Consider the following 14,835-nt stretch of genomic DNA (forward strand, 5'->3'; position numbering starts at 1 on the left):
GGTCACAAGTGGTGCTCCCCAGGGCTCAGTACTGGGGCCAGTTCTCTTTAATATCTCTATCAATGATCGCACGAGGGGATCGAGTACACCCTCAGTAAGTTTGCAGACCACACCAAGTTGGGTGGGAGTGTTGATCTGCTTGAGGGCAGGAAGGCTCTACAGGGGGGTCTGGACAGGCTGGATCAATGGGCCAAGGCCAACTGTATGAGGTTCAACAAGGCTCAGTGCCGGGTCCTGCACTTCGTCACAACAACCCCATGCAACACTACAGGCTTGGGGAAGAGTGGCTGGAAAGCTGCCTGGCAGAAGAGGACCTGGGGGTGTTGGTCGACAGCCAGCTGAATATGAGCCAGCAGTGTGCCCAGGTGGCCAAGAAGGCCAACAGCATCCTGGCTTGTATCAGCAAGAGTGTGGCCAGCAGGACTAAGGAAGTGATCGTCCCCCTGTACTCGGCACTGGTGAGGCCACACCTCGAGTACTGTGTTCAGTTTTGGGTCCCTCACTGCAAGAAGGACATTGAGGTGCTGGAGCGCGTCCAGAGAAGGGCAATGAAGCTGGTGAAGGGTCTGGAGCACAAGTCTGATGAGGAGCAGCTGAGGGAACTGGGGTTGTTTAGCCTGGAGAAGAGGAGGCTGAGGGGAGACCTTATTGCTGTCTACAACTACCTGAAAGGAGGTTGTAGTGATGTGGGTGTTGGTCTCTTCTGCCAAGTAACAAGTGACAGGACGAGAGGAAATGGCCTCACGTTGCGCCAGAGGAGGTTTAGATTGGGTATTAGGAAAAATGTCTTCACTGAAAGGGTTGTCAATTATTGGAACAGACCGCCCAGGGAAGTGGTTGAGTCACCATCCCTGGAGGTATTTAAAAGACGTGTAGATGTGGTGCTTAGGGACCTGGTTTAATGGTGGACTTGGCAGTGCTAGGTTAACAGTTGGACTCAATGATCTCAAAGGTCTTTTCCAACCTAAATTATTCCATGATGTCTTGATTTTTGAAGTTGTACTTGTGCTTTCCTTCCCATGTGGTACATATATCTTACAGGACAGTAATTCCTGTGTTTGACCATGAACTACCAAAGGGAAAGAATCTGGAGCAGTTTTCAAACAGGAACAAAAATATTTGTTGTACCTAACTAGATTAGATTATTTTTAATAATGTTTGGGTTGCTGTTGTTTACAATTTTCTTCTGAAAACACAATGTAACATGGCACTGTCTGCAACTTTGTGGATGCCAGGTATTTTCTCTGTCTTGGTTTCATTCCATATAAAATGATGATACTGACATACTTCATTATGATCTTACTCATTCGTTTATTTGAAGTACTGTCAGTCTCATTACGTATATGACAGTGTGTTTTCCCTTTGACTCTCTCCAGCTTACAAAGCAAAGAAGCAGTTTTCAAATACAAATGATATTAGAAAATAGAAACCAAAATTGTTCTTGTGGATGGAAATGAGACTTCCAAAATATACAGTGCAATGGGATTCTGATCATAACAGATGCTTTTCAATGCTCGTGTGAAGTTTAAGCTTTAGACTGAGATGTGACAAATTCATGTATTTTTGAAGACCAAAGGGACAGCTTCATACTAAAAAAAAATTTAAATGTTTGTTTTAAACCCTGCATACTTCATTGTCCTCACAATGCACCTGTGTCCTTACAGCAAGTCCATACACCATTGCACTGAGTTAGAACATGGCAGTGGTAGTAGATTATTGCTCTGGAGAGATGGATTCTCTGGCAGGAAAAATGTAAGTGCTAATCATACATGTTAGGAAATTCTGACTTAAGCCAGGTGTAAATTAAAAGCATTTTTAATGCTGCAAACTGACTAGCATCAGATCAGTTGAAGATCAGATGCAAAGACTTTTTTGGCAATCAAACAGTTGATTTAGTGTATTGCTTATCTTGCAGGTAGCACTCTCGCCCATCTCCTATTTCATCCTACGTTTAATGCAGCAAAGGGCCAATGTCTTACTCCCCACTCTTTGTATCATTTCTTTGGTGCTTCATACAGAAACCCTTGCTCACCTACCAGGACATGAGTAGTGCTGTAGGTCATAGTAGACTTTTAGATTAATGAGATTTTCCCAGTTTCTCCAATACCTGTAAAACTATGTGAATATACCCAGCGGAGAACTGGCCAACTGCTTGGTTGGTGGAGGTGCAAGGCAGATAACCCTGAGCACACCCTGGCCATGCTGCTTGGTAAAGAGTTCAGCTTACAACCACAGGAATGGTGTCATATTATACCCTTTAGCTGTGTAGTAATTTTCTATTATATTAATGGATCCCATATGTATTTTGGGTTTTGAAGTGTCTCAACTGAGTAGACTTGTTCTTATGTATCTCAATGTCATTGCAGTTCTACTTTATGCATTTATGACTAGATGCAGTCTACTTGCTTTATCCTGTATAGTGAGACCATACTGGTAGAGAAACAGAAGTGGAATCCCCAGCAGGGCTTCCAAAGCTTACAATTAAAACCTTTTCAAGTTCAACAATTAAAACCTATTCAAGCTCCTAATGAATTGTCTGTTGTACTTTCAGAAGAAGCAAATATTTTGACACACTATTGTTAATAGCAAGGCCAATGTCCTAGATCTATGTTCCTACTCTAGTTTCTGTGGCATAACAATTTTGCTGTAGATCATGGCAACCAACATGTTGCAGTGTGAAGCTCTTTTACTTGCTGCTCCAGTTTGCTATTGTTACAAAGCTATTACTGGTTTTAATATTATTTTTTTAAATGCAGAAGCTAAAGAGTTAAATAATTATATCAAAGTGTATTAGTGGATAAAAATCAATTGTATGGGTTTGCGTGGAGAGGTTGTATCTTTTATAACACTAACATGCAGTTGGAAGAGCAGACAAGTATTTGGATGCCCAAGTCCGTCTTAGGTTTTAAGCAGAAGCAACAAGCTTCAAGCTACGGGTTGGGAACAATTGCCCTGCGTTCAATTTAATGATATACATCTGTTTCAGGAGTTGAAAGAGAGTTGGCTCACCAGAGACCTGTAAGCAACAGCAAAGGTGGTAATAGTCTTTAGCCACTTTGGGACAGATGCCAAGAGACAGGCTATTTTCACCCAGAGAGTAGGAGGGAGTTAGCTGGCAAGGAAACATAGGAAAAAATAAATTGTGCCTTAAAACTAATCTCTCTTCTTAAAAATAAGATTTGTACTATCCAGTAGAACTATGAATTTTCATTTCTAGGCTTCTTCTCTGAAGGTCTTCCTTTTGAGGATCAGGTTTGAGACATCAGAGGCAGAACGACTCCCATACTGATTGGGGTTTCTTTGCGATGTGCTGGTCTGTGCAAATCTTGCTTCTGATGATGACTCTGAGGAAATGCAGGAAGTATTTTTGGATAAAAGTTTGTGCAAAAATATACAGTCATCTTGTGCAGATTATAATAGTTAAGTACTTTTTAATATGCATTCTGAAATAGGATGATGTGTGGCAACAAGGGGCCTCTACTTGCTTGGAAAGTTTTTCTTTGCACAACCATAACTTTGTGTGTGCTACTCAGGTTTCTCCTGAAGAGATACCCTCCACGTCCTCGAAGTGTGGAGTGGTACCACAGAGTGGTTGCCTTGAATGCTGTTTCTGGAGCAGATGGGGCAGTGTCCAAGGGCCATTTGAGCATCCTTTGGGCAGCTGATTATTATGATTGTGGATGTAGCCATGTTGGTCCGTGGATTCTCCTGAGTATGGCAATTTGTAGGTTGTTTGATACTGTCGTTATACTTGAGAAGCTGGTATCAACAGAGGTGGAGTGAAAGTATCATTTTAGCTTGGATTTCTGTACTAATATGAATTCTCTCTCCAGGTTTGGGCATATCATGCAGGCTCTGTTTCTGGGAGTTTTACTGGTTAAAGCAGAGATAGATATCTGAAAAGCTTATTGTGCTGAGGACAAACTGCTTAGTTTATGTTCATAAAAGAACATTTGAGTGCTCAAAAGAAATTTTTCCAGATGAAAAGCACTGAGTCATTGAACAGTGTTTTATTAAATAGAAGGGGGTTTATTTCATAATGTTCAGCACTGACAATTACACAGCATTACATATGAATGTCTTTAAAACGTGTTTTGTATCTGATAGATTGAATATGAGAAGAAGAAGAAAGAAGATGGAAAACGGGCTCGAGCTGATAAACAACAAGTGCTGGACATGCTTTTTTCAGCCTTTGAGAAACATCAGTATTACAACATTAAAGACCTGGTGGACATAACCAAACAGCCGGTGGTACGTACTAGTAGTCTTGTAATATAACCATTTTCAGTAGTTACTATTGTGTATATTTTCCATATCCAGAATATAGTTTAATATATGCTGTATGCCTTTGAAACACCTCTCTAAATGTCTTTATACAACAAACGACAATCATCAGGTTTTAAGTTCACTATCGCAGAACCGTGTAGTTTCTTGGCAGAGGTGATTTAAGTAGCCTAAATGGTCTCTTTCTTATTTAGGTTCTTCTCTTTAATACTAGAAACCAAATTATATAATGCTCTGATGTGTCCCATGCTACTCCTGTCCTCGCTGAAGTAATAGCCTAGTTCTGTTGCAGTCGGCAGTAGAGAGCTTGTGTAAGTGGGTGGTCAGCCCTTCCTTCAGCTTCTGAACTTTATCGTGGCATAGCAACAGGGGTTACTCTTTCTCTGTGGGTCTAGAAAATTGTGTTTCATGGAATTAGTATTAAATGCACACATTATCCATGTTAGGAACTCAGACATCATGTCAATATCCCCAAACCCACTTGATTTCCTTTACAAATAGAATAATTTTTAGAGTAGGAGTTTGGTGGTTTGATATTTGGGGTTCGTTTTGATTAGGTTTTTTTAAGCTGTTTTGATACACAAACAAGAAAAGCACAAAGACATGTGCTCACACGATGGTTGTGTTATCCTGCAGTGTCTGCCAGCTCCTTCATCTACGATCCCTAACTTTCCAGTTCTTTCCCTTCTTCCCCTGTCCAAGCTTTCCTCGAGCAGACCAAGCGGGAGCAGGGGGAGACAATGACATGTGAAGTATCTTTGGTGCTTTTGATGTTTTTCACTGCTGACTTTGGTATCTATCCTCAACCCAGCTGCACTTTTCAGAAAACTTAAAGGGACTTAATTATGTTTGAGTCTAAATGGAGCAACAATTTCAAAAGTTGTTAGAGCTAAGGCAGAAGAAGGAACAGCTGGATTATGGAAAAAATATTCGTCTGTAAAAGAGGGGGAAAATGGAGATGCTTAACAGTTTTGCTCAGTTCACATTTAGAATTAAGTGGATCTTTATCAGAGGATTTGTATAATATGAGGTGTGCAATCTGTTCGGTTAAGAAGCTGCACGAAGATGTTACCCAAGTCAAATACATGTAGGTTCATGGTGTTCTAGTACCTTGGAAGAAACTAGCTGGCTAATGTATTCATGTCTTCTATTCCATTCATTTATCTAATGAGTCAACTCCTTATCTGCGTGGCAGAGAAGATGTGTGGATCATGGGAGCTGAGAAGGAGGAAGGACTGGGAGAAAGATATGGTGGGAGTGGCAAGAAAATGTTAAGATTTTTTCTTTTTTTGTAAGAGATAGGTGTGACAGTCACTAGCTTGATCACTTTGAATGTAAGTAGATCTAGATATATCCTGTCTAACATGACTTCAGGTAGAAATAGTCACCTACAACTCCCACTTACGCCATCAGAGAACAAAAGTTTTCTTCCTCCTGTGATGTGATTTGCCTCTTGAATGTACCTGTCTCTCTGCACCAGCTCAAAGGAGCCTGGAATAGCTCTGCTTCTGACACAACATTTCTTCATTAAGCACCAAAAGTTGGGCAAGATTAATCCAATTTTTGTCTTAGTCGCTGCCCTAAGGATTAGATGTATAGGGTAGTTTTGTACTCTGTGTTTGCAAAATACCTCACATTAATACTTTTATTATATTTATGATAAATTTCTATGCCTGTCTATATATCTCTGCTGTCATCATATGCTCCTGAATATATTCTGCCCATAGCACAGTGGATCTATGCTGTGTACTTTCATCTCAGCAAATATAGCCTTTTGATTTTTTAACTATTGTAGTAATACAGACACATTAAAAGGAAGTCATGAACTAATTTGACCCAACATCACATGTTATTTGGACTACATCTTTGCATCTGTGTTTCTTATTTGAGTCTCTACCGATGGCTAAAAGTCTCTCAGGGCTCCTGAGATGAGTCAAACTGTTAAACCCTCTTCCCCGGCATGGGCTGTGTGATCTCCATTTCGAGCTGTGTATCAGAATTAGGGGTTTTGTGTTCATTTCCGGCTGGGGTTTTGCCGTAGGTGTTGGTGCCCATCCAGCCTCCTCACACCCAGACATCCTGAGAAAATAAATGACCAAATCCCTCTTCCTGATGCCTCTCTTCATTTGCTGGGTAGCCAGTATGGTGATAAATTCAAAACTTATCTTTCAGTATGTCATCTACCCCTTCATCTAAAGCTATCCTAATTTCCTATTTGGGTTCGCATTAAAAACTTCTAACGGCATCCATTTCCATTTAAAAACACTACCCCTTGGTTCCTGCTGCTCAGCCGGTGTTGGCTCCACGTGCGGCCATCCCTGGTGCCGCAGACTTCAACCTCTGGTGTGCAACTTTTGAGGTTTTTTCTGCAGATAAAGTATCTGTTCCTAATGCTCACTGTGACTTCATTGTTCGCAGAGCAGCTATACGTGACAAAAAAAAATGTAAAATGCCAACAGGTGAATAGGCATGCTTTCCCCGTGCTGTACAGAGGCTGGCTGCTAATTAATCTCTGCTGAGTGTTCGCTGCTTTATTTTCTGTCATAGTGTCTAAGATTGTCTGGGTATGTAATTTCTCCTCTGAGTTTCTAAATGTTGAGGTTATTTTCAGACGTGAGGAAAAAAATGCTGCTGCTGTCTCCTCAGCTCCTGTTAAAATGAAGTTCTAGGTGCTTACATCACTGGCTAATAATATTTAAAACACATTTGTCTAAGGGAATCAACATCTTTTTTAGTGAAGTAACAAATAAATGAGGGTCTTTTTCTTACGTAATGGTAAATGTAAATAGTAAATTAAATCCTTGCCACAGAATATGTTGCATGTTACACAGGAAGTTGCTGCCATGTCTATTCTTTAATCACAAAGCAAGTCTCTTCTGAATGCAAACTGCCGTTATATTAGGGAAACCTGGGTTTATTTGTTTTCCTTTTTAATGAAAAATAACAATTTGCAGTAATAGGCAAATCTGTTGCCACTTACCCAGATATAAATACCAAGTTCTCCCTGGAAATATTGCAGTAATTCTAGATTTGGACTTAATGGTTGAGAACATGGTATGCTTTTTATGTGAGCAATCAAATATTTGTGAAGAATGGAACCGGTATGGAACCAGTGATGTAATATGAACTGTTGGGGTCTTTTTCAAAATGGGGTAGATTCTTTGCAATTTTTTTCTTTTATTTCAGCTTTAAGCAATGGTTATCCTAAGTGCTGTGGGGTTTTTTTCCCCCTCAAAGTTTTGAAAGGGTTTTCAGAGCTTGGAAGTTAACTCCTCTCTCAGCTTTTCAGATTTTTTTTATCCCATAATTCACTCTTTATGGAAAAAATCATGAGGGAAGATGTAACAGAGGATGCCTTAAATGTATAAACAGATTACCCGCAGATTAGCTTCTGTGTTCTAATATGTATATGAACGTGCCAAATCCCTTTTTGAGAAGAAATTGTTGGCTCCTGATTAGTGCTCACCAGGCTCTAAAATTCAGTATTTGGCACCACTGGAGGAAGTGAGGGGTTTCTCTTGATGGTGTCGTATCAGACTGAGTAGTATGCTTCCAGACATATAGGCCAACCTGCACAGCGCAGACCCAGGTGGAAGGTCCTGGTTTCTGGAAGAAGTGATCCTGCAGGAAAAATCATAACATCTCCTGAACTCATCTAGTCAAACTCCTTGTTTCCCCCTGCAGCAGAGATGGCAAATGGGAATACCTTGCAATATTCCCATCCCATAACTCAGTTGCTGCAGTTCACAGTCCCAGCTTGAAGTGTCCTTACTTGTGGCACAGATGTTACCTTGCTATTCAGTTTGGGTTGGTTTTGTTCTGTTTTGTTATGCCATTAAATCGAAACTCTTGGAAGTTTTTCCCAGAGAGAAGCCAAACTGCTTGGGAAATTGGGTCTGAAAATGAGTTGAAATGAAAAGTAATCATTTAACTGGGTGGGTGGTTTGGAGGGCTGAGCAAGTAGTGAAAGGCATCATGCAAAAAGTCACCCAAAGGTACTGCCACCAAACAGCAGCGAGCTGCTGGGAGCCATGGACCACGCAGCTGTAGCGGTTTTCTTCTGCCTGAGCCCTGCGGCATCCTCATGCCTTGTGACCTGGCTTCCCGGATGCAGACTAGGTCTCTCAGCCCAGGAACTACATATAGATGTACTTTGTGGGACGAGATGCAATTATATTTTTTTTCCAATTCTCACTAATCTGTGTGGTCTAGAGCAGAATTTAACCTTGAATCTGAGTGTTTCTTCCACCCACTCTGCCATCTTTTGAAGTGTGTCTATCAGTGACACCACTGAAAGCTCCCTCGCATGCATGTAGAAGGACTGCAAGCAAAGCAGTGGATATGCAGGTAGACACATCTACACGTACTTACATAGAAATCACTTTTTCACCTGCTTTCATCACCTTTTAAAAAAATGCATTGCGCAACAGCAGTGTCGTCGTACAAAAACATTTGTGCGTTGATTGCTGTTGGAGTGATTGCGTTGGTCTTAGGTACCTGGCTCTCAAATAAATGCCAGCATCTCTGCAATAGATGAGATGTGAAAGGTGTGCGAAGGGATGTATGTTGATCTCCTGCTGCCACCTGCTGGGGTTTGCATCAGGCACCCTTGAAGACTGAAGAGCTGTCACCGCAGTGCAAAAGGAACCCCCTGCCCCCCCCAAAGACCCTAAGAAACTGGTTTGTATATGCAATCTGTTATGGTCATCTTTCTTACTTGTCAGGCAAAGTGATCTTTTAAACAGCCCTTGTTGCTTCGAGAGAGGTTTTTAAGAATCACTTCGCTGCATGAGTCCACATGAAGTATCATTGTTAGTGTGGGATCTGAATTTTTTTGCTTTCTAAATTTTTGATGTGTGCCTAGAGAGACAGAAACAATCGGTTTCTCTAAAAGAGACTTTTTTACTGACTGAGAACATACTTCCCATTTATTTCCCAACTTTTCCATTTAGGAAAAAATGGGAAGAGTGTGAGGAGGAGACTGGGCAAACAGCTTTGCTTTTTTTCCTATGTCATCAACAAATATTTGCTTTTTTTATGAGTTGGAGTATGTTGATATTTTTGCTTAGTGGAACTGTGGAAACAGAAAACACAAGGGTTCCAGTAACTCCAGTTCAATATATGCACTCTAAGAGGACTAAATTGCTCCAACTAAAGCAATTATGAATTTAATGTGGGGATTCTTAAACTGTGATCTACGGTTGCCATGGCAATCCACTTAAGTCAGTCTGGATTAATATTTAAACAAACAAGTAGGTAAACGGCTCTTTAAAAAAATGAAAGAAGTTACTGGTGTTTACTCTAAAGAGTAAAGGAGGGTGATATTAGTGAGGTGTCTTGCATTGAAGATTATAGTACTGGTTATCATAGCTTTGCTTTTTTTTCTTCTTTCTCCTTAATTTCTCTTCCTTTAATATTGGAATATATTGGAAAATGCTCTGGTACCTACTCAGCTCTCCTCTAAACATGAGGCCATAATAAAATGGTTCAAGCTTTCCAAAAATGCATGAAAAGCAACAGCTTGGGGCTTTGATGGGGCCCGAATAAGGCGCGCAGTTTCAAGATAATCCCAGCCCAAGGAAGCCTCTCCTGGTTTTGGCTGGAATAGACTTAATTTTCTTTCTAGTAGCGGATATAGTCCTGTGTTTGGATTTAGGATAAGGATAATATTGATAACACACCAATGGTTTTAGTTGTTGCCAAGTAGTTGTTGTGTTTACACTAAGTCAAGGACTTTTCAGCTTCTCTTAGTGGCCTGCCAGTGAGAAGGGTGGAGATGCACAGGATGCTTGGAGGGGACACAGCCAGGACAGCTGATCCAAACTGGCCAAAGGGATATTCCATACCATATGACATCATGCTTTTTATATAACTGGGGGGTTGGCTTGGCGGTTCAGCTTGGGAACTAGCTGAGCATTGGTTCCAGGTGGTACGCAAATGTGCCGTGCATCACTTGTTTTGTATATTATTAATTATTATTATTAATAATAATGATAATCTTCCTTTTCTGTCCTATTAAACTGTCTTTATCTCAACCCACGAGTTTTACCTTTTTTTCCTTTTCGATTCTCTCCCCCATCCCACCAAGGAGGGGCAGGAGTGAGCCAAACAACCGTGTGGTTGTTTTACCTGCCAGATGGGTTAAAACCACAACAAAGCCGAAAAGCCAAGAGCTTTTAGCTCAGGTGGAGAAATCCCAGGAGGAGGAAGACGCGTGAGATAACGGTGCGGTGCAGACCTGCACAGCGGGAGCCCCTGGCGCACAGCGCCCACCCGCACGGCTCGCTGGCTTGTGGCGGCAGCGAGCTCCCAGGGCAGAAAGCCCGCCCGTGTCCCCAGAGAAACGTAACAGCGCACAGATTTTTAGACCAGCTGTGCGTCTAACACTGAGGGTATGTCGGGCATCTCTCAGCCTTTGGATTTTGCAAGCACACCATCCTGAGATGGGAGCTGGGGAGCGTCTCGGCCAGCTCACCCGTGGGTGGGTGCTGCTGCTGCAGGTCTTGCAGTCACCTCGGCATCGCCTTCCCAGAGGCGCTGGGAGCTCCGTTTCGGCAGCCCACAGAGCATCTCTCGAGCCAGTATCTGTTGCTTTGCCGCCCAGCAGGGCTGCGCAAGGCCAGCCCGGGAGTTGTCACCCCTGGGGATCGGGTGCTGCACCCCGGTGGTGCAAATGCCTGTTGGAGCCTGGGGGGTCGAGGTCTATCGCAGAGTCGTTATCGCACGAGTTAGTGCCAATCAGCCAAGCTTGCTGTCTGCCAGGTCGTTTTTATGAACCTAGTCGATGTGATTGAGCAGATCATGTGACATCGTGTAGGAACTGTGGCAATTGCCTGCTTGTATAATTTGAATTTTTGTTTTCTTTCAGATATACTTGAAAGAAATTTTAAGAGAAATAGGCATCTACAACGTGAAGGGGACCCACAAAAACACATGGGAGCTGAAGCCAGAATACAGACACTACCAAGGAGAAGACAAGAGTGATTAACAAAAGTGTTTACGAAGAGAGAATTACAGTGATTGCACTGAGGGAACCATAGTGGGTTTACAGACAGGACTAAGCACAGCGCCATTCTGCAAGGTTCAAGTTAAATTAAAGCAGCTGATGCTTTGTAATTTTCTGTAGCTTCTTTTTTTTTTCCCCAAGGAATATTTCTTGTACGTTTCTATAAGTGTTTTGTCTTTTGACAGGAAAAAAATATTTATAGAATAAACTTGCGTTAGATTTATCTTTATTGGAAATATTTTGAATTCTGATCTTACTTTTTCTTGATAGCTTTGTGGCTTTTCCAAGCCTCGATGACTTTGAAGGAAAACGTGTCCTAGAGGATCCCGTAACTTTGTGGGTTTGCATTCCCGTAGAACTGGGTTAATATGCTCGCTTCTGCTGGGATCTGTCAGGACTTTGTCTGGAAGACTGCAAAAATGCACAACCCTTTGTGCAGTGTTTGGGTGGAACGGACGTGATGCTGCTCTTGGGATCAGGCTTTAGGGAAAACAGCCACAGCCACGGTGCTCATCACCGTCCTTAGACTCCATGGGAACAAATCAACACAGTTAAGAACCCCTAAAGCAAAGGCTGTTGGATACACAGACCAGTGGGAAGAAGACAATCCCCCTCCAGGTGATTACTGAGGAAAAAAAAATTAAATGTCTGTTAGGTATATCAAGGAATAGATTTATCTTTTGTTTGGTTTTTATTATGTTACCTATGTTTTATGTTTATGTTTAATCAATAAAAGCGTTGCTTTAATTTGTACCATGCAGTGTTCTACATTCTTGACTGAAAACACGTTGTGATTTAGCATAAGTATGAAGGTTTTTTTCAAACCATGGTTTTATTGCTGGCTTTGCCACTAGGTTTCTGCATCTTTTGGGGAAGATTGCTTAATGTGTCCATGTCTCTCTTCCCCCAGTTTTGAAATGCACGTTGCAAGGGGTTGTCTATTCATAGAATCATAGAATCACAGAATGGTTTGGGTTGGAAGGGACCTCAAAGCCCATCTAGTTCCAACCCCCCTGCCATGGGCAGGGACACCCTCCACTAGACCAGGTTGCCCAAAGCCCCATCCAACCTGGCCTTGAACACTTCCAGGGAGGGGGCAGCCACAGCTTCTCTGGGCAACCTGTTCCAGTGCCTCACCACCCTCACAGTAAAGAATTTCTTTCTAACATCTAATCTAAACCTACCCTCCTTCAGCTTAAAGCCATTACCCCTTGTCCTATCACTCCATGCCCTTGGTCAACAGTCCCTCTCCAGCTTTCCTGTAGGCCCCCTTCAGGTACTGGAAGGCTGCTGTAAGGTCTCCCCCGAGCCTTCTCTTCTCCAGGCTGAACAACCCCAACTCTCTCAGCCTGTCCTCCTAGGAGAGGTGCTCCAGCCCTCTGATCAGCTTCGTGGCCCTCCTCTGGACTCGCTCCAACAGCTCCATGTCTCTCCTGTACTGGGGCCCCCAGAGCTGGATGCAGTACTCCAGGTGGGGTCTCACAAGAGCAGAGTAGAGGGGCAGGATCACCTCCCTCGACCTGCTGGTCACACCTCTTTTGATGCAGCCCAGCATCCTTTTTGGGAGAGCAATGGGATGGGACTATTTAATTATATTCTCAAAGCTTTTATGTTAAAAAAAGAGCAAAAAAAACAGTGGGGAAAAAAAAACAAAAACAAAAACAACCCCCCCCAAAAAAAAAAAACCTCGTTAGTGTACCTGTAAATGAAGCAGAAGGTGAGATTTTTTTTTGGTTTTTTTTTTTTTTATAGCACAACTTTCACATTCCCTCAGGTCCTTCAGATGTGTGCATAATTTTGCACACACTAATAAAATAATAGGTCTGCGCGAAAAGCAAACATTCCATTACTGGTCCACTTGGAAGCAGTGGAAGGTTTGGAGGGAGGTCAAATGCCTTCGGAGGTTTGTAAAACAACTCTTACCCTTTATGCATATGTCACGCATTTTAATTTTGCTCAGTTCATTTTTTTTTCTAGAATTGTTTGTGCAGGTGTCTCTCTACAGATATGCTTCCTGATGGTGTTCAGCTTTCTGTGGCATGAAGTGTCCAGTTCCTAGGAGGTAGACTAGACGAGGTGGACTACTGAGAGGTTTTGAAGAGCACATTATGTTCCAGGGATGCATGTGTACTTTCATAAATATTGCCATTAACTCGTGTCTCCTCAGGCTCTACGAGCAGGACCCAGCTTGCTCATGGCTGCAGGAGATACCTGAGGATGCTGAGAGGGACCCAGGAAATCAGCCTTGGCGTCTTCCTGCGCTACACGATGTGCTCCCCAGCACGAGCCAGAGCCTGCACGCGTTGCCGTCCTCGTGCTGTTCCAGTCCTCCGGAGAATTGCGTTCCCAACCACGTGGAATGAGAACTTCCATGAGCTGGGCTCCTCTGTTGGATTCATGTCCTGTTTGAACAGCTGAGGTACCTAGAAAGTCTGGGTCAACTTCTGCCTTGTGCTTCTAAAATGGTGCAGGGGGATGCCGTGCAATCCTGATTTAGTAGCCTTGTAATTCAGTGCCACAGGTAAAAACGATCATGGTGTTTCAGAGGGAAAAGGTTACCTTTGGTGGGATCCCCAGCAGGACTAGCTTAGCAGGAAAGTATTTTGGATCTGCTTTTATTTTTGGTTTCATGTGAGTATACTGCTTCACAATTTGTCTTTGGTTGAGAGGGACATAATGAGCCAGCATGAAATGCCAGAAGATCTAAGTAAAGAAGATATTTTATTGATCTGCAGAGTGCCTTTGGACAAGGTAAACAGGCTCTACTTAGGAGTAATGGAAAGTATACCGACCACACCATTTTTTAATGGGTTTTATGGGTTTTTTTTTAAAAAAAAAAGGTCTTTATGGGCATCATTAAAAACATGGAGTGCCAGAAGTAAACAAGCAGTGGAGTTTTCAACCAACGAGTAACAGAAAGGTTGAGGAAAGCCAAGGTGCCCTGCTTCACTTCTCTGGAGTAGCGCCAGTTTTCAAGGCAAAAATGGGGAACAGGAGAGTGAGGAAACTCCATTTCAAAATGGAACTAGGAAATGCTACACCAGGATAAACTAAGAAAATAATGGGCAGTCCAGAAGCCAGGCAGCTCATGAAGCACTTTTTTACCTGCTTCCTGCATGATTTTGAAGGCGTTTTAGCTTTTTAGGGTGCAACTGGAATTTTAGCCCCAGGAGCAGCCACGCAATGTGCGTGGCTTGAGAGGTGGGCACAGCAGGCCCACGGGGGTGCTGACCTAGAGGAGGAAGGATGCTCTCCTGTGCCAATGCCAGGACCCGGGCCATGCATTCCGGGGCTCTGCTGGCTCCTGCCCCGTGGGAGCACACAGGAAAGATGGAGGTGGTGGCGTGAGGTGCTGGTGGTGGGTCATCATCCAGCCTGCAGCCAAGCCACGGCATCTTGCAGCACATCCCACCCTAAAGACAGAAGCAGTGGGGTAGACACGCTGCTACAGGCCCCACGTTCTCCCTTCTGCAGTAACGCAAGGCACCGCAGGACTGTGTCTAACTTCATGTGATAACGATTGAGCGTGTGGGGCAACTTCATTT

General features: G+C 42.9%; 1 protein-coding gene across 2 annotated transcripts in view; it reads left to right on the plus strand.

Moving 5' to 3' along the window:
* Positions 1–12,041, plus strand: part of GTF2F2 (general transcription factor IIF subunit 2) — a 96,411-nt gene extending 84,370 nt beyond the window's left edge. For both annotated transcript variants that reach the window (XM_054837513.1, XM_054837504.1), the window contains 2 exons: positions 4,108–4,251; positions 11,153–12,041. In XM_054837513.1, the coding sequence (XP_054693488.1) occupies positions 4,108–4,251; positions 11,153–11,272 (264 nt within the window). In that variant the 3' untranslated portion in view covers positions 11,273–12,041. The remainder of the gene's footprint in view (positions 1–4,107; positions 4,252–11,152) is intronic.
* Positions 12,042–14,835: the final 2,794 nt, after the last annotated feature.

This window comes from Grus americana, chromosome 1 (genome assembly GCF_028858705.1).
Source record: "Grus americana isolate bGruAme1 chromosome 1, bGruAme1.mat, whole genome shotgun sequence".
Lineage (NCBI taxonomy): Eukaryota > Metazoa > Chordata > Aves > Gruiformes > Gruidae > Grus > Grus americana.